The sequence below is a fragment of the Balaenoptera borealis genome (assembly GCF_965194805.1).
Source record: "Balaenoptera borealis genome assembly, chromosome: 11".
In the NCBI taxonomy this organism is placed as follows: Eukaryota; Metazoa; Chordata; class Mammalia; order Artiodactyla; family Balaenopteridae; genus Balaenoptera; species Balaenoptera borealis.
Window position 1 is genome coordinate 71,477,889 of NC_138868.1, and position 19,752 is coordinate 71,497,640.

Sequence of the window (19,752 nt, forward strand, 5' to 3'; positions counted from 1 at the left end):
AAGAACAGTTTAAGTCCTTTGCTGTGACTCAGGCTTGTTTCCCTCATGTTTATGTATTGCGTGCCATTTGGCACAATGATGCCCTACACTGACTCCTTTCTTCTTTGGGGTTGGGCTTTTCTCTTGGACTTTCGGCCTTAGCGTCAGTTGGGTCCTCATCAACTTTGCATGACACAGTAGCCCGGGCAGTGAGTAATAAGGATCTTCCGTATGAATGGGCACAGTTCTAGAAACTGAACATCTTTGTTTGCAAATCTAAATGCATGCTGTTGCAGTTTAAATCTGTTTGTTTTAATGGTCTTCTGGGAATGGAAAGTTGTAATCAGTGGCTGGGCTGGAGATTGATGGATCCACAGAATAGGAATATATATTCTGGGATTGTCCAGTGTAAGAGTTGGCAGGGACGTTAGAGACTGCAAAACCTTTAGAGCAGGAAGAAATTCAAAGATTGTGATCCAAATGCATTTTACACGTGAGGATAAGGACACCTTGAGAGGTCACGCCCAGGAGTCACAGGACTAGTTGCTGGCTGTAAGATGAGAATCAGGTCTCTGGGCTCCCACTGCCCCTGCAGGATAGGAGGGGAAGTCTTGTAGAGCAGCGTGGGTAGTCAAGCCTTAAGTTTTCAATGTTAGTGAAAGATGAAGGAGCTCTCTTTCTGGTGATGGTAGTCTAGCTTGTTTTGGTGGAAGTTTGGCTGAGGATCTGAGCAGAGTTCTTGCCAGATTCACAGGGCTGGAGACAAAAATTGAATAGGCCAAGTTGGAAGGACCCTGGTCAACACCGTAGGCTTGAAAGGCCATCGCTGAGGAGTGAGGGGTGATCCAGAGTTCAGCCAGCCCTCATAGGGTCTAGAGTCTTGGTTCAGAGCATTTTAGTATTGATTGAATGAAGAAGATTTGGGATTGTCAGTGTCTCTAGTTCACCTGCCATCCAGAAGCAAAAATAAGCCAGTCCTCCCTGGAGGAAGTAACTTCATCCAGAGCCTCAGATTCTTGCTCCGGTTTTTCACATGTGATGTTCAGCACTCAATCAAAAATAACCAGAGTACGAGAGAAAACCCAGAACTAGAAACAGACCCACAGGAGATCCAGATAAGATAGGAGGATCTTACCTGGATAAGTGTGACTTTCTTAGCCAGGCCAAATTCTGTAATCACAGCTGCCTTATTTTCACATTGATGCCTTTTCAAGTGGTGTGTGTATGTGAGAAAGTATACACATCGTAAGATTCACCGTTCTAGCCATTTTTAAGTGTGCAGTTCAGTGGCATTAAGTACATTCACATTGTTGTGCAGCCATCATCACCATGCATCTGAACTTTTTCGTCTTCCCAAACTGACACTCTGTACTCATTAAACACTAACTCCCTGTCTCCCCTTCCCCAACCCTGGCAACCACCACTCTGCTGTCTGTCTCTTTGAGTCTGCCTACTCTAGGTACCTCATATAAGTGGAATCAAATAATATTTGTTCTTTTGTGTCTGGCTTATTTCGCTTAGCATAATGTGTTCCAGTTTCACCCGTGTTGTAGCATGCATCGGAATCCTCTTCCTTTTAAAGGCTGAATAATATTCCATTGTATGTATACGCCACATTTTGTTTATCCATTCATCCATCGGTGGATACTTGAGTTGCTTCCATCTCTTGGCTTTTGTGAATAATGCTGCTGTGAACATGGGTGTATAGATATCAGTTCGAGTCCCTGCTTTTGGTTCTTTTGAGTACATGCCCAAATGTTGGGTTGCTGGATTCTTTTTTCAAGTTTAGAAAGCTTTTCCTGTTGGTTTTCTTTTGGCCTCTCCACACTCAATGGGCTCATGACTCTTCAGCTGGCTGGGACCATCTCCTCCAGGCTCCTCATTTCACAGAGGGGATGCGGAGGACGACGGCAGGCGATGCCTTGTCCAAAGTCCCATGGCCAGATGGGTTGAGCACATGGCCTCTGTCAGATCTCAGGTGTTTTTCACATGTGAAAAGGTGCAGGTTTGATTTGTGTGGCTTCAGAAGTCTAGACTCTCACCTGTTAGTGAAAGTTACCAGTTGGTGAACTTTAGCTCGGCACCAAGAGGGTCTTTCCAGCAGAAGAGCTGTCCAGTGGGGCAGCCCACTGTTGACCCAGGAGGTCCTTAATTCAGAGTGGACGTGAAGATGTGTGTCGTCTTCCCATATCTTTACTCCTCACTCTGTCTGTGCTTCCGTCATGTAAAAACCCACCTCCTTAGATTAGTTCTTCGTTCTCAACACCCAGCTATATCCCCCCTCCTCATTCATTCAGGACTTTGGTGAGAGTTCTTTACCCTAGGGTGCCTTCTGGGTCCTCCCAGATGACACATCTGATGCACCATTCTCTGTCTCCAAGGACTTTCACCTCCTTTCCACTTGTCACCGTTCTGGTGGACACCTCGCTCTGTGTGCCTCATTACCTGGAGCTACGTTAGGACATCCCACCCCGTACCGCCACCTCCTGCCCTCCAAGGCCCTCCCCCACCCCCTTCAGAGCAGACGGAAGCTCGGACACGAGAACACCCTCAGCTCCCTGCCATCACACGTCCCCGACGTCCCCACGCAGCACCAGCCTTCCCTGTCCTTTTGGTGAGTGGATGGGGCCCCTCCTCCCGAACGAAGCTGCTCTCCTGTGTGACCCACTGTGCTCCGGATCCCCCTCCCTGGCTGCAGGAACACCTCCTCCCCATCTTTCTCCTCTGCATCCTCAACCCATCCCTTCTCGCAGGCTCTCTTCCCACTGACATTCTAGCACGTCCGTCTCCACCAAACTGGTCTTGCCAAGGTCACCTACAACCTCCCTGTTGCTAAGTTAATTCTCACTCGCTGGGGCTTATGCTACTTGGCTTCTCTGTGACATCCGGTCCGGCGGACCACGCCCTCCTGCAGATGCTTTCTTGACTCTCCGGTTAGAGTCTCCCTTTGTCCGTCTCTGAGAAGTTGGAGTTCTGTCCTAGGCCGCCTCCTCTGCACCCCCTCCCTGGACCATTTCATGTCCCTGGTTTCAGTTTCTTTCCATGGGCTGTTCACAGCCAGGTCTTTGTCTCCAACCCAGCCTTCTCTCTTGAGCTCCAGATCCACACACCCAGCTGAACCTTGAACTTGAACACTTGAAGGTCTGGCACGCGCCTCCGGCACAGCTTGTTCAGAGCTGAACTTCCATTTCCTGCCTGTCCCCACTGTGACCTCTAGCTCAGTTAATGACACCACCAACCATCCTGTTACATCAGCCAGAAGTCTGAGGGCCATTTTGACTCTTTCTCCATCCCCACATCCTGTCAGTCACTGAGCCCCATCAGGTCTGTTTTCATAAGGAGCTCTTAAACTCTTCCTCCTTCTGTCCAGCCCCTAGGGCCATCCTTCTGTCCAGCCTCTAGGGCAGCGGCCGTCCTCTTGCCCATCTTGCTGCTGTCATTCCTACTCTCCTACCCCTTTCCACATCATCACAGGTGTTCTTTTTTGCCTGACTGTTATTTCCCTAAACAAAACCCTCCAGTGTCCCTATGAAATGTCTTTATTTCTTTAAAAAAAACAAAACAAAACAAAACTATTTTGGCTAACAAGGTTCACTCTCCCTCTGGCCCTTGTGAACCACCGCAGCCTCACTTCCAAATCCGGTGAACTCCTAATGCATTTTCCCAGTCTCAGCTTAAATATCATTTCCACCTAGAAGCTTCCTCTAAGCCTCCAGACTGAGGGTTGTTGCCAGTTCAGACTGCTTCAAGGGCCAGGTGGGTCAACGTGAAGCTTCCAGGAATAAAACTGTGGGCCTGCTGTGTAGACAGTAGACTACATGCCCTGCCTCAGGCATTCAAATCCTAGAAATGGGCCACTGGCCAAGCAGCATATCAGCTTCACTCCACCCTGGTCTGTGTTGCTTGGTTGTGTATTCCCAGAGCAGCCTGTACTTTTCCTGGAATCACCCTGGGATATGGTCATTACTTGCCTTAATTCTCCTTAATTGATTCTTTATTTCCAAGACTCTAAGTTCCATGCAGGCGGAGACCATGACGTGTCTTGTTCATCACTGTACCCCGAGAACAATGCACAGTCCACAGTGGGTGATCAGGGCACACATATGGAAGGGAGGAGGGGAATGAGGTGGCTTGCAGGTCCTGATCAGAACCAGACTTAGGTCTCTAGGAGCATTCTGACTGGTGTTCACAATGAGGGGGTTAGAGGCACAGGGTTTATGTGAACACTTCTCAACGCACTTCTGATGCCAGAGTTAAAACCAGGAGACCCAAATTCCCGCCCCAAAGAAGTTACTCAGTGTAATATTGAAGTATGTGTTGGTGTAGTTTATGGCAGTGGTATAATTCATGCTGTCATCCCTCCCCACCTACTTCTTTCATTTCTCCTGCCCTGTTTCAGCTCCCTTTCTCTCCCGCTCCCTTTATTTCTAGTAGCCTCTAGTATCTCTGAGGAGTCGTCTCTGGTGGAAATATGGGTGCATTCAAGGGGCCAGCAGGTGGCACTCTAGGACTGTTTGACAACTGGCCTTTTTTTGGTGTTCTGGTCTCTTTGTTCAAGTTCATAAAGTAGGCCACTGTTAGGCAAGATTTCTTTCTGAAACAGAAAAGCCAGTTTTTGACTGAAAAACAACAAGAAAATAAAATTAACAGAGTTGTCAAATCTTGCTATATTTCCTTTAAGTGGATTCACAGAAACTTAGTTGCAGGGGTTCTCTGAGGCTTCCAGACCAGAGTTTTTCAAACTTTAGCATTATCTGTGTGAAAACACAGGGTCCTAGGCCCCATCCAGAACACAAGTTGGAACCTGTGGGGTTAAGGACAGGAATGTGGTTTTTTATCTACTTTTTAGGAGAGTCTGCTTCTGCTGGACCAGCTTGGGTTCCAGTGTAGACACCACTCATCTAAACCAGTGTTTCCCAAACTCTGTGTGCACGCAGATCACCTGGAGATCTTATTGAAATATAGACTCAGATTCAGCAGGTCTGATGGGGGCCTGCATTCTGCATTTCTAACAAGCTCCCAGGTGATACTGAGGGTGCTTCTCTGTGGACCACTCTTTGCAAAGCAAAGATCCAGGGCAGGGGCTGGCAAACTGGCATACCTGCTCCAGCCAAATCCAGCCCATCACCCATTTCTGCAGATAGTTTTGTTGGAATACAGCCATGCCCATTCATTTACACATTACCTGTGTCTGCTTTTATACTATGACAGAGTTGCCTAGTTGTGACAGAGGCCATATGGCTCACAGGCAGTTCCCGTCTGGCCCTTTGCGGGAAAAGGTTTACCCATCCCTGATCTAGAGCTCTGAAGCCCTCCCAGATGATCCAGTGAAAGAGAACTCCCTGCCTCATAGGATAGTCCATATCATGTTCGTACAGATCTTTAGGAAGGTTTTTCCTTGCTTCCTTGTAACTTGGTTCTAATTCTATGGACAGGAGTCTTTTCTTCTTTCACACACAAATGCTCTGCTTACCATATTCTCTTTTACAGGTCTCTCCTTCTGTTAGGTCCCTCCCAGAATGTCACCCAGCACGAAGCCTGCTGCCTTGGGTGTCTTCCCTTGAGTGCAGAATAGAATGACATACCCCCTTAATTCTCTCTCCTCTGTAAACTGCCCATGGAATGCATCAGCCATTCTGGGGAGCTCTTCACTCATTGGACTTCCCATAATTGAGGTTATCTTTAAATGCATCACTATCCAAACAACATGCATTCAGGAACCCACATCTTTCACGAATCCTTATATATCGCTTCCCCTGTGGCATTTGTTCTTGGTTTACCTGCTTCCTGCTAACTGACCCTTAAATGTTAGAGTCTCATGTCCTCCCTGGTTCTCTTGTCTTCTTCTCCGTGTTCTCCTTGGATGATCCCAGCCATGTTCTTGGCTTTGACCATCTATAAGCTACAAAATCCAGAGTTGCGAGGATGGCCAGGTTGTCTTCTTTTTTTTAGTTATGTACGACACACCTCCACCAGGGCAGTGCCTTAACTACACCTCCACCACCCCTGCCTTAACTACAGATATCTCACGTTCAGACTCTCATCTTCTCAGGTCTGCCTCACTCCCCTCTGCTGTGAATCTTTTCCTCCTTGTTTCTTTATTTCAACTACTGGTACCACCACCCATGCCCTCATGTAAGCCAGAAACCCAGGATTAGCCTTAGTTCTTCCCCTTTTCCATCCATCACTTCCAACTGGGCACTGGAAGGTATGTTTCCCCCTCTGTGTAGTCTCAAGTCTGTCTTCCTCTCCCCACTGCTGCTGCCTTAGTTAGTGCTTTATCCCTTACCCCCTCTTTGCTGCAGTAAGCTCCTGCCTCGTCTCTCCTCTCCAGTGTCTTCCTTTCTCCATGGCTGTAATAATCTTTCTAAAATAAATTCCCATCATGCCCTCCACCGGCGGCTTCCCGTACTGTGGGAGCTTCATAATTCGGTCCCCGCTTCCCCTTTGTATGAGTTTCCTAGGACTGCCGTGACAGATGACCACAAACTCAAGTAGCTTGAAAGAGAAGAAATGTCTTCTCTCCTAGATTTGGAAATCAGGGTGTCAGCAGAGTCGGTTCCTTCTATGGGGCTCAGAGGGGAGGGCCCATTGCATGCCTCTCTGCTAGTTTGTGGTGGTGGCCGGCAGTCCTTGGCGTTCCTTGCCTTGTAGATACATCGCTCCAGTCTCTGCGTCTGTCTTCACGTGGCGTCTCCCCTGTGTGTCTCTGTGTGCTTAGAGGGATACCAGTCACTGGATTAGGGCCCACCTTAAGTTAGTACGACCTCATCTTCACTAGTTACATCTGCAAAAACTCTATGTCCAAACAGTGTCGTGTTCTGAGGTTCAGGGTGGACATGAGTTTTTCAACCTACTACACACCCTTCCAGCCTCAGCTCTTACTGCTTCCTCAGCTGTGGGCTTGCTCATTTACTTTGGTGCCAGGGATGGGTGAGAATTCACCAGGTAGACAAGGAGAAAGAATTCTAGACAGAGGAAAGAGGATGTCTGAAGGGCCACAGAGAGCTGAGTCTTAACATAATAGTGCTTTTTTTTTTTTTTTTTGGCTGCATTGGGTCTTTGTTGCTGTGCACAGGCTTTCTCTAGTTGCGGCGAGCGGGGGCTACTCTTCGTTGTGGTGTGCGGGGGCTATCTTCGTTGTGGTGTGCGGGCTTCTCATTGCAGTGGCTTCTCTAGTTGTGGAGCGTGGGCTCTAGGTCCACGGGCTTCAGTAGTTGCAGCACGCGGGCTCAGTAGTTGTGTCTCATGGGCTCTGGAGCACAGGCTCAGTAGTTGTGGCGCACGGGCTTAGTTGCTTGGCGGCATGTGGGATCTTCCCGGACTAGGGCTCGAACCCGTGTCCCCTGCATTGGCAGGCGGATTCTTAACCACTGCGCCACCAGGGAAGTCCCCATAATAGTGCTTTATGGGTTGTTTGTTGTTGTTTTGCCTCACTGTACTTTCAGACATAGCTCAGACGTTACCTCTTTTACAAAGCCTTCCCTCACCTCCCCAAGGACATCTCTATTCCCTCAGTACTACATATTTTGTGATCATCACTTTTACGTTTTGATTATTTAATTATTAGCTGGTATTCCCACCTGACCTGTGTGGTCCTGAGGCAAACTGTGCACTTCCTCTTTGGGGCCATGCTCCCAGCCCACTGCCTGATACCTGGCAGGTGCCCAGGAGATGTTTTTGAATGAATTTACCCATCTGCATTTAATCCCATAAGACGTGATCACATCCATTTCACGGGAGGAGTCGTTCAGTCCTAATTGGATGCTCCTTTGCCTTAGATGAGCTAGAGGGGATTTGAACATGGAGGGAGGCTGGGGCGGATCCCCTCCAAGGTCCCTGCCATCTGGAGGGTCTGTTGTTCTAACTACAACCCTTTCCAGAAACAAAACAAAATTTTAAGGCAGATAGACTGAAAAGTGTACCAAGTTCTTGGGTTTCATCTTGCTGTGAGAAGCTTCACCAACTTTGGAATAGCTCAGCACTAACTAACATGGGCATCGTACAGAATCATGCAGTCATAGCTTTGAAAGATGCCAAGCATCTCAGAACTAATTGGGAGTAGACAGAGCTTAGAAACAAAGCCGTTCCCATCCAGCAGATGTACTCATAAAGCTCGGTAGTTTTTCCATGTTCCTTATTTGGGCAAAAGGATTTTAAAGACTATAATTTAATGCTTTTTTTGGATTCTGATTTCATTTGAATTCATTTTAAAGCCATCTTGCTGCAGATTCACTGCAAATCACCTTTTTATTTTTGATGAAAAAGAAAACAGAGGTTTAACTATGGAGAAAAACTAAGAAACGGGGCATTCAACTACATTCCCCTAGAGGTGATCAAGGTACAAGGATATTTTAGAAGAAAGCAAACACCTTTAAACATTCACGTAATACCTTTAAACATTCATTTTTCAAATTGCAGTGAGCTGTGTTGGACTATTCATTGGTGCTAATTATTGCACCGTGTTGGCATGTTAGAAAAATTCCTGCAGACTGTAAACAGTCACTTCCTAATTCAAAAGAACAGTTTGAGATAAAATGCTATTATTCAAGTAGCTTTGAACCAAAAGTGACTTATACACATATTTCACAGCCCCAAGTTAGAAGTAGTGTTCCCTCTGTGGTTCCCAAAGGAAATGTCTGTTTCTTTCAGTTATGGAAGCAGCACAAACTCAACGTCACGCAGTTAAATTTTTATACTAATGGGCACCCTTCAGAGTGACTAGCGTTGAAGGAACACTGCGTTTCAGTGTAGCCAACTATGAATTATGTAGCCAAAATGCAGCTAATCACAGCCTGTTGTGTGTGTCATTGTGTAGCAGCTCTTTGCAAATTGGATTAGTAGTTTTGAGGACCCCATGCCATGCCAGAACCCCAAAGGGAAGCAGCTGCGTTGGTGAGGGCTTTGCGGAGTTTCTGAGCCATTTGTGCTATTTCTCTTGCCCTTGGGGCAGGGATTCCTAAAGCGGGCTCCATGATAGCATCAGGAAGTCCACAAACTAGGATAAGAAAACAGAGGGCAGCTTTATTTTTTATGTACTTCAAGCTAAAACTTAACATTAAAAAAATATGTATGTAAGTAGGCAAGAATCTATAGTGGTATTAGTGCCATGTGTGACTGTCACCCACAGAAATCACAGCTATCTTGGAGTATTTTTTACTCGTCATCACTTCAGAGTTGCTGTGTTGTTGGACCATCTGTTAGATCCCATTAAATGTGTTGACAAAGACGCACATACACATTTGTCTTTTAATGTTGTGACAGCTGTATATCAACATCATCCATTTCCTTTGCGAATTTATGTGTTATTTTATGCATTTAAAAACGTTATTCTTCATAAAAAAAACAAGGAAAGACTGAGGAGCTGTCACAGAACCAAGGTGTCTAGGGAGACGTGACAATAAAACTCAATGGATACCCTGGATGGGATCTTGAAACAGAAAGAAGACAATAATGGGAACACTGGAGAAATCCAAATAAAAGCCTGGAATGTAGCTAATGGTAATGTGCCAACGATGGTTCCTTCGTCTTGACAAGTGTGCCATGGAGATGTCCGATGTCAACAGAGGGGAAAACTGGATGAGGGTTATTCGAGAACGCGCTGGACCATCTTTGCAACTTTTCTGTACATCTGATCTATAGTGAGAGTCACACTCTTACTTGGTCTGCTGCCGGCTCCCAGAGAGGTCGGGGTGGGAGTTTTGTGTCAACTCAAGGCCATCGTAGCCTCTTCCTGTTACAACTCTGAGGAACTGTGGAGAGAGACCAATCCAAAGGCAGGGAGGAATTTTCCAGAGAAGTAAAATAATTTGCAGTGTATTATGGTGAAAGAGGCATGGTTCTGGGATCAGAAAGGTCAAGCTTCATATTCCGTCTCTTATCACCAGCTTTGTGCTCTGTGGCCAGAAACTGCTCTGGGCATCCTCTTTGCAAAGTGAGGCCATCGGCAACGGCTTTGCCAGGGTCATTGTGAGGACTGAAGATAACGTGCCCACTCAGTAACCTTTCCGTTGGTTTTAGCTGCTGTGTTTTAGTGCCTACGACATGCCAGGCACCATGCAAAGCATTTTTCATAAATTATCTAATTTAATCTTTTTAACACCTGTATTACGTGACCATTTGATAGATAGGGAAACTGAGGTCAGAGGCTCAGCAACCTCGCTGCGAAGGCCACTAAGCTGAGTTTAACTTCAGATCTGTTCTGGCTGCAGCTTCCTGTGTCTTCTCTGAGGCTAAGCCTTTCCATACTGCCCTGCGGACCTGGTTACTGGATGCTTTTCGCTCTCTCTGACTTCTGAATCCCCTCTCATTTGTTTTGAATATACATCCAGATCGGGTTGCTCCCCTCATGACTGTCACCCATTGTGGTTGGCTTCTCTGGGCTTGAGATTATCTGGCTGTAAAATGAGGATGTTGGGTGGCCCTCACGGTCTGTCCACTATGGAAGTCCGTTCTGCATTTTGTGAATTTTACCTGCTTATTTCAGCTGTTTCACGGGGTGATTACAGGATCACTGAAGCCAACATTTTTCTAATTTGTTTTGAGCAACGTTATGCATTTCTGTCATTCTCCCAAATTCCAGAGAGGAAAAAAAACAGAGTTCTAAAAGCCTTAGTGACCTCCTAAAACCATAGCAATTAAAAAAAAAAAAAAAGAAGAAGAAGAACCCAGAGGCCACTGTGACATTTACATGTTCCTTAATTGCGATTTTGTCAAGGGATTATTCTAAAGGACAGGGGGAACAATTTAATTTTTTGTTTCCTTCTGTAATTAGGGAGGAGACACCATGTGTCACCATGTAGTTGCCAACGATTTCAAATTAAAGTCTATCGAAGTGGAGGGGGGAAAGGTAGTTACCAGCGTCACGTATTACCTGGACAGGTGAATTTAGCCATAAGAAGTAGTTATTGGGTAAGGAGCCTGACCTTCACAAGCGATGTGGGCGTGCACTTTTGTGTCAAAATGAGAAAACCGCTAGCAGCGCTTAGCACGGTTACTTCAGGGGGTGGTCTGTTGATCCCGTGATTCGCTCTCCTATTTTTCAGTTTTTCCCCTACATCCTGTTACTGGTGGCCATCCTGCTGTACCTTCCCTCCCTGTTCTGGCGTTTCGCAGCTGTTCCTCATCTTTGCTCAGATTTGAAATTTATCATGGAAGAACTTGACAAAGTTTACAACCGCGCAATTAGAGCTGCGAAGAGCGTGCGTGACCTGGACTTGAGAGACGGTGCCTGCCCAGCTCGAGAAGTTAACGAGAACCTGGGGCAAAGGTAACTTAGCCCCCAGCAGCTAGCCCATCAGGATTTGGGAGTATGAATTAGCAGCCCTTCTCCTGGCCATCCGGGCTTAGGCTTCTCACTACCAGTACATGGGGAACTGTCATCCACTTGGTGACCCCCCCTGGGAGCCAGGAAGGCCCACTGCCCCAAATCTCACCCCCACCTGTCTGCCCCAGCACCTGTCGTCACATCAAGAGTCCTTCCCTTGTGGAGTGAAGCATCGCTGTCTCATGTTCTCAAATGCAGCGCTGGTTGCTTTGACCTACCCCTTCATGGAGAAGCACAGAGGGTGAAGAGACCCCTGAGCACAGAGAGCAGATGGGAGGGAAATGGGGAACAAGTAGACAGCGCCTTGCTTTTTTCACGTTCTTGCTCCGGTTTTTGTTATTGACAATAGCAATATTATTAATAGCTCTCATTTTTAAAAATACTTAATATAGCTCAGACACTTGAGTTTTCGAAATTACGTTATCTCATCCTCAAAACATCATTACAGATAACGGCATTTATTTATCCCCCCCCCCTCCTTTTTTTTTTCTAGGTAAAAACACTGTCTTATAGCTTTAGGGGGGAGACCTGGGACCTGGACCCGGTCTGTGGGCCCGCAGGCTAAACCCACACTCACCCACCTGTTGGCCTTCTGCTGCTCGCCTATAGGAGGCATATGTGTTCCGGTTAGGCTAGAAAAATTTTCTTTACCTTATTCTACACACTTGAATGGTAAATATAGGTTAAAAATACAGCAGCAGAACAAGAACTAGCAAATTTATTTAACAAACATTTAACATTCACTAGGTGCCCGGAGTTGTTCTAAGAATTTGCAAGTAGAACATTTAATGAACTAGACCTTCCTTAAAATATTAAGGGGGGAAAGTGTTTTATTATTGCTTTTCCTTCTTTTTTTTTTTTAAAAAAAAAACCTGATTTTATTCCCTGGTACTCTAGTGAAGTTACAGGTAGAGAAGTATGGGAGGGAAGGCACTGGAGATTTTCGGTGTGATACTGTTGAATATGTTTCTATTTGACAGTCTTGGTTAAGGGTTTAAATTATTTTTATTTGTTTCTTTTCAGTTTGTGGGAGATATCAGAAAGCCACTTCAAGTACCCAATTGTGGAGCAGTACTTAAAGACAAAGAAAAACTCCAAAAATTTAATTGTCACGTACATCAGCTGTCGGGTGCTGTCACTCAGCATTATACTGTTAGCAGGCGTCTACCTGGGCTATTACTTTAGCCTCTCCTCCCTCTCGGATGAGTTCATCTGCAACATCAAATCCGGCATCCTGAAAAATGACAGCACTGTCCCCGATCGGTTCCAGTGCAAACTCATTGCCGTCGGCATCTTCCAGTTGCTCAGTTTCATCAACCTCGTGGTGTATGTCGTGCTGGCTCCCGTGGTGGTCTACACGCTGTTTGTTCCATTCCGACAGAAGACGGATGTTCTCAAAGTGTATGAAATCCTGCCCACTTTTGACGTTCTGCATTTCAAGTCGGAAGGGTACAACGACTTGAGCCTCTACTTTCTTTTCTTGGAGGAGAATATTAGTGAACTCAAGTCGTACAAGTGTCTTAAGGTTCTGGAGAATATTAAAAGCAGCTGTCAGGGCATTGACCCCATGCTTCTTCTGACAAACCTCGGCATGATCAAGATGGACGTGGTTGATGGCAAAAATCCTGAGCCCGTGGAGATGATGGCAGAGGACCAGGGGGACCAGACGGCAGATCTCAAAGGTAGGCTTAGCTCTCAGGGTGGAAGCTGGGGAAGCCCACAGAGCACCTCTGCAGCCGCCTTTTATGAATGACTGACGGTCTTTCCCCCTGCCCACCGTTGTTAAACCATTTTCCTGGTGTGGTTTTAGGTGAAACCCCTCAGTGCTGGGGGAGAGAGGCGAAAGCATTGGTGCTGCCCCAAATTTCCAAAGGGAAGCATCTAGGCTGTGCTCTCTTCCTTCTCCTCATTCTGTCTTTCTCATACTCCACCCCTTGCTCAGGCATTCTTCCCTGATGTCATTCTTGCTAATTTTTGTCTTGTTTTACTGGCTTTTCTCCCTATCATCTTGTCTTTTATTCTCCATCGCTTACAAAAGAGACTGAGAGTTTATTGATTTAATTGTCGCCCTGACCCAACTTCAGCTGCTCTGCAATGAGGCTAAGATTAACTGGGTAAGGCAAAGACCAGGAGGTAGATTTATAGCAGAAGTTAATTAGTGCCGATGGGTCCTGCCGAGGGACTTCTGTCATAAATACTTGTTTTCCATTTTGACAGATCTGAATGTACACAATGGAACGAAAATAAATAATGGAGAGCAGAACGCTCGACAGAGACTTCTGGATACTTCTTGCTGATGATTTTTTCCCGTGAACTTCAGATCAGTGACCTGGGCAACATGGGATTCATTTTGGCTGAAACACCTCTGGCAGGTACCCAACTGGTTCGCAGTAGATGGTTCTCAGCAGAGATACTGAGTATGTCTTACTGAGTCCCTGGTGAAAACGATGGTCAACAGAACGTTGTGGAGGATGGTTCATGAACTTCCTACGAGACAACGTGGAGACAAGTAAGCCACAGCAAACGTAGATGTGTACGTCGTCATCAGACGGAAGGTGGAAAGACTAATCCTAGTAAGAGTAACAGACCTCTTAGTGCCTCAGAGAAAAACACCTTTATGTACAGATGGTGCAACGAGCCTCAGAGCTACTGGAAAGCAAGGACTTTGGGAGTTTTTTTTTGTTCTGTTTTATGGAATAATAATAAACATGTCGGGGTATAATTTAATATGAATCTTGTCTGTGCCCTGGTGACTGTTGGATGAGAAAAATATTCACTGGCTGACTGTGGACCCATAAGTGGATCTGCTCCTGGCAGTATCCTACATTGGAAGAATTGCTGGAGCCTCGATTCTCGTACACCAGGCTCTGGACCCAGCTACCTGTCAACCTTGACCAACCGAGATCCTCTAGCCACTATGTGGTGCCCTCTGCTGCAAAGGGCAGTGGACCCAAGTGCTGCTCTGACTGAGAACTTCGTTAATAAGATAGCATCGAAAGGATATTGTGACTTCCATACAGGAAAGAATGCTTCTGAAAGAGCCCAGTGGGGAAAGCTGAACATACAGAAGAAGTTAATCCAATCACTTTGGAAGAGGTTGTCTGCAGGGAAGTCCTCTGTTGTCAAAAGCATTTGAGACAGGATGTTACTTAAACAAATTCACAGAACACAGAAGGCTTAAAGTGAGGGACATTTTGCCTATTACGATCAGAGCGTATAAATGACATCTGCCACATGGGTGTGCTTGGAGCCAGAACAGCTTCGCAGTTTATTTATATTTAAGAACATCTTTTAAAAATTCATTTAAATTTAGAATCGTGTGATGTCAAAATTGAGGCCATTTGGGAAGAACATTCTAGCGTTGATGGGGAATTACAGAATAAATGTTACAAATGGGTATATAGTGTATCACCCAAGCATTGTTTCATAAACATTTAAGGCTGACCCAGAATATCAAAAACCTTTTTCCAATTCTGATCATGTAAATAGATCCTACACTATGTTTACATTTTATACAAAATTCTTAAAAATGACATCTGTGGACCTCCCTGTTTTTATTCTTAGAAAGTTAATACATTGCTAGTGGATAATCCTCAGGAACTTCAAAGTTTATGGATGGCTCTTAGGGACAGTTGTTTACCTAATCTAATTACGTAAGCTGCTCTCCACCTTTCAGAATATTCACAAAAGCAGATTTTATTTGTGCTTCTGTGATGGTTTCTGAGATGGAAAGCTAATGATAAATATCCAGGATGCAATCAGTGTTTTACATTATTCTTACTGCATAATATTTATTACCATGGAATAATAGTGTGACTTAGAAATGTCAGTAACCTAAATCATCAATTTTGCTGCATTTTTATATCACTATATCTGAGATGTTACATCGCAGTTCTCTACACTGGTTTCTTTTTATCATTTGAAAAATTTCTGAAATATATTTTTCTGTGCTATCCTTTTTTTTTTTTTTTTTTTCCAAAAAGCCTCAACTTCTTTATAGACAGCCCCTAATTTATAGTTTGAAGTGGTAAAAGTAGATACATTATTTTAGGAGACCAGGGACTCTCTAAGCCCTGTCACATGTAATTCTTTAATTAGAGCCCTTAACCTCTGTGCACCACCCCCATCCCTACTCTCTGAGTTCCAATAACATCTGTGATGCCCCGGACATCACACTAGTGACTGGCTACAAGGATGTGAATAAGGCAGGTCCTCATCTTTGAGGAGTTTAGAGACTAATAAAAGGCAGTGAAGACAGAGGCAGGTATCTAGAGGAAGAGTGACCAGACTGAAGGCCCTTCCAGAAAACTCCCAGCAAATGCTCTGTGTTCTCAGGAGACACCATATTGTTTTCCTCTTTCCCATCATTTCTGTAGCTAATGATTTTGAGAGTCTAATTACAGTTCTTCCCAGAGGTTCTTTAGCCATGTGTCCCCCAGGCTGAAGCTTAAACAAAACAAAGCACAGACAGTGATTTTGAACAGAAAGAGCTCCAATCACCTTTTGTACCTTACTTGCAGGGTTCGGGGAACCCATGCCTTGGGGTACATGATACTGTCCATGAATAGTCATGGTGCTAAGTCTGATGTGGATGTCTGCTCATACATTTTGGCTTGAGAAAATGTGTTATTAGGAAAGTTAACTCCATCCACTGCTGGCTTAGAGGGAGGACTACTTTTGAGATGGCAGATTTCCGAGGATGAGGAGTCATCATTGCTTTAAAAAGATCCTCAATGACCACCGCCAGTAGTAGCTGACTTTGTTTCTGGCTTGTGTCTTCCTAATAAACCACCACGAGGCCTCTAAACCGGACTCGTAACACCAGCGTTACAGCTGGGGCTGGGACTGATTGTTCTGACAGCAGTTTCCAGCTCCACTTTTAATTTCTCCAAGGGACAGGCAGAGATCCTCTAATATGGAGGCTCTTAAACTTTTGGGAGGTTACAAACCCCCCCTTGTAAGTATATTCTTTTTTTTTTTTTTTTTTTGTAAGTATATTCTTTAAAGCTATGGACCCTCTCCTCAGATATACACACAACACTACATACACCTTCAAGGGTCACCGTGGTCCACGCAGCCCAGGTTAAGAAGCTGTGCTCTAATGCCTGGGGACCGAGCTGCACGGCAGGGAGGCTCCCGTGGCCCTTGTGGAAAGCTTCTGCTTCCGACAGTAAGTCTCAGCTGTACACTTAGTGAAACCACGTTTGCACACTTTTGAATGAACTGTCGTCCCCTTTGAGTAACTGACATCATTTCCTAGAGTCAGGCTGAAGAAGTCAATTAAAAGAGCCGGTGGGGTGGGGGCAGTAGCTTGGAGTGATCAGGCAGCTGGCATGGACCGCTCTTCTCTCTCTGGCCACCAGGAGTGATCTTATTCCAAACCCAAGTCATTGCCCCTCCGCAGCCAGCCTCACTGGAATGTGGGGAGGGAGGGCATACACCTGACCTGTAAGAGGCTTTGTCCTACTTTGTAGTCGTCCTGGGAGAATGCGAGAAACGTCCCATTGTACGGCGGGTCTGGTTGCATGTTTGTGTTTCATGTGTGGAAGCTTCCTTCCTGTTCTGAGTACCCTCTCCTTTCCAAAAATGAGCTAAGGTGGGATGGCAGGGCACCGTGGGCATTGGCCCCGTGAGAACTGTTCAGCTCTTAGAAGCGGATTGTTGCACAGCTTTTAAAATGCATCCGTGTTGGTTTCTTTTGCTTATCTCCAGGATAAATCGAAGATCTAGGAGGGTGGGAGTTTTTACCCATTGTTATATCACAAGCTCCTGAAAAACAATGGCTGGCGTGTAGTAGGCATTCTGTAAATATTTGAATAAATGAACACACCGTTATAATAAATCCTAGTTTGTGGGCAACTGTAATTTGATTTTAAAAGGCAAATGGTCCTCTGCAAGGGAGGGGAGGCTCATTTAGCCTCTTGGTGGAGAAAGGAGTAGTTCTGCAAATGAATAGGTTTCTGCATATTAAGTAGTGACGATTTTTAGCTTTTTATCGTGGAGTAAGTTGTGATCACTTTCCAAGTTCAATACAAGTTCAGTGTTGCCTCGCAATGATTAGGGCGATTGAAATTATAAAGGTCCTTGTCTCGGTAGTTTCCCAAAATAACCTCTTGAAAAGGAATGTCGAAATGTGCAATTGTGAGTAATTGAGGTTTCATCTGATGGCACTGGGATGAAATGGCTCCTTCTGGGCGGTCATTGGCATTTTCGCCCTATTTTTCACAAGTAAAGTGAAACCTTCGGAAAAGGTTGGCAAAGATGATATTGTGTCGTTTGTGGAATGTAATAGATATTAATCCGTGGTTGGTTTGTGCTGCCTGCTTTAGGTGAAATGTATTGTTTCTGGGTTCTCTTTTTAGCTGTAAAAATACTTTGTCAGTTAAAGCATGCGGTTTGATCAGTCATTGTTCTTCAAGTTCCTGAAATTTATAAAAGTTTCTTATGCCTTGAGTGCCTCCCCCTGCCCCACCAGAAGAGGAAGAAAGAATTCCACAATGTCACAAGTGTTTCCTACAAAAACTGAAGCCATCCGCTCCTCTTTAACAAGTTGGCTCTTTTTAAAGCACCAGAATGACAATTTAATGGTATTCTATAATGTGGTGCTCTAGGCGTAAATTCTTTCTAATGACTGCATTTCTTCAAAACTTCTAAAGAAAAATCAGTATGTTCTTTCTGCTATGTCATTTGATAAGAATGATTGGTTTCTATTCCACCGAGGTTGAAGGATGGGAACCAATTACGGTCTTGGAAAATGACCTTTAAAAAAAAACCAAGAACCTTGAAAGCTCTGCATTTGGGTGGTTATCACTGTTATATTTCATATTTCCACCTAAGTCACCTGTCCGCGTCCTACATTCTGACCATGCTGACTTCTCTTTAAGGAGAGTTGAAAGGCTGAAAATCAAGGCTGCTGTGTCTATAGATACAAGTGAAACAGTGTTTTTGTTCTGCACTGTCCTGTGTACCTAAATAAAACTTCTTTTCTAATGAAAAATGTGTCTTAATATTTCTCACCTTCTCTTCAGGGAAGATGTAGCAGAAGCTGAGTTCTGAAATGTCTTGAGGCTCATTCCTCTCTGCTGAATACACAAAATTCAGTAGGCGTCATGGCACGTATTAAAATCCAGTTGTCAGTAACTAAAGGAAAAAAGTCCTTGATGAAGGGCCCACAGATTCTGGAATTTCTAAAGCAGAAATCAGATGCTTTCTGATTGGGAATTGTTTGCCTGGGTTTGGAGAGGAAGGAATAGAGGCTGTATACTGCCAAACATGGGTTGGCCTGCCTCCCTCTCTTAAGAAGGGGACTCCCTTGTACAATGGTCAATTAACACAATTGACTGTTGTGGGTAATAAATCAGCTGCATGAAATCTTAATACAGTGCCTGCCACATAGTAAGTACTCTGTAAGTGCTAGCTGCGACTGTCATCACCTCCTCCAGCTCCCCCACTGTTTCCTAGGGTGGCCCCCCTGGGAACCTTGGAGATTGTATTAGTTGTCTCTTGTTCCATAACTCTTTACTATAATCATGACAGCTTAAAGCAACACATACTTATTATCTGGCAGTTTTCTAGGTTAGAAGTCTGGACATGGCTGAGCTAGGTCCCCTCCCCAGCGTCTGACAAGGCTGCAATCAAGGTGTGGATGGGCTGCGTTCTTACCCGGAGGCAACCCTGGGGAAGGAGCTGCTTCCAAGCTCCCTCGGGTTATTGGCAGAATTCATTTCCTTGCGATTGTCTGACTGCTTTTTCTGACCGTTGGCCGGAGGCCACCCACAGGTCCTGGCGTGTGGGTTTCTCTAGCATGACTGTGTATGTCATCAAGCCCATAGGACTGTCTTTCACAACAGGAAGGGCCTGGTCCCTCTTAAGGGTTTTGACCTGATGAACTCTCTCCCTCTTGATGAACTCAAAGTGAACTGCTTTGGAGCTGCGTTTCATCTGCAAAATCCCTCCTCCTTTGCCTTGTTCTGTTGCCTAGAGGCGAGTCACAGGTGCTGCCCCACTCGGGGAGGAGATTACACAGGACATGAACATCAGGGAATCACGGGGGCCACCTTAGTGTCGTGCCTGCCAGGGAAGTCATCCTAAAACCCAGCCTCTCTGTTTCCGAGCCTGCGGTTTAACCTACCCCGCACCCTTCTGAGGCACTCATCCCCAACACTGTTTTTCAGGCTCTTGTCACTGCTTCCCTGAATTCCACTAATGGTCCTTCTGTGTCTAACGCATCTTCCGCATTCAGTGGCCTTTGTGGGAAGCAGATCTGATGATGCCAGCCCTCATCACCACCCCAGCCCCACCACTTCTAAATCGCTCGGAACTCTCCATGGATTTCAGTATAAAAAGCAAACTTTAGGGGCTTCTCTGGCGGCGCAGTGGTTGAGAATCTGCCTGCCAATGCAGGGGACACGGGTTCGAGCCCTGGTCTGGGAAGATCCCACATGCCG

At 45.5% G+C, this 19,752-nt stretch overlaps 1 protein-coding gene across 2 annotated transcripts in view; it reads left to right on the forward strand.

The window, feature by feature from the left end:
* PANX1 (pannexin 1) overlaps positions 1 to 19,503 on the forward strand; it is a 45,326-nt gene extending 25,823 nt beyond the window's left edge. Inside the window, exons 3-5 of one of the 2 annotated variants that reach the window (XM_082339974.1) lie at positions 11,025 to 11,248; positions 12,329 to 12,987; positions 13,523 to 19,502. In XM_082339974.1, the coding sequence (XP_082196100.1) occupies positions 11,025 to 11,248; positions 12,329 to 12,987; positions 13,523 to 13,602 (963 nt within the window). In that variant the 3' untranslated portion in view covers positions 13,603 to 19,502. Of the gene's footprint in view, positions 1 to 11,024; positions 11,249 to 12,328; positions 12,988 to 13,522 lie in introns of both variants that reach the window. The other variant, XM_082339975.1, reaches the window with a different exon arrangement.
* The last annotated feature ends 249 nt before the right edge of the window (positions 19,504 to 19,752 follow it).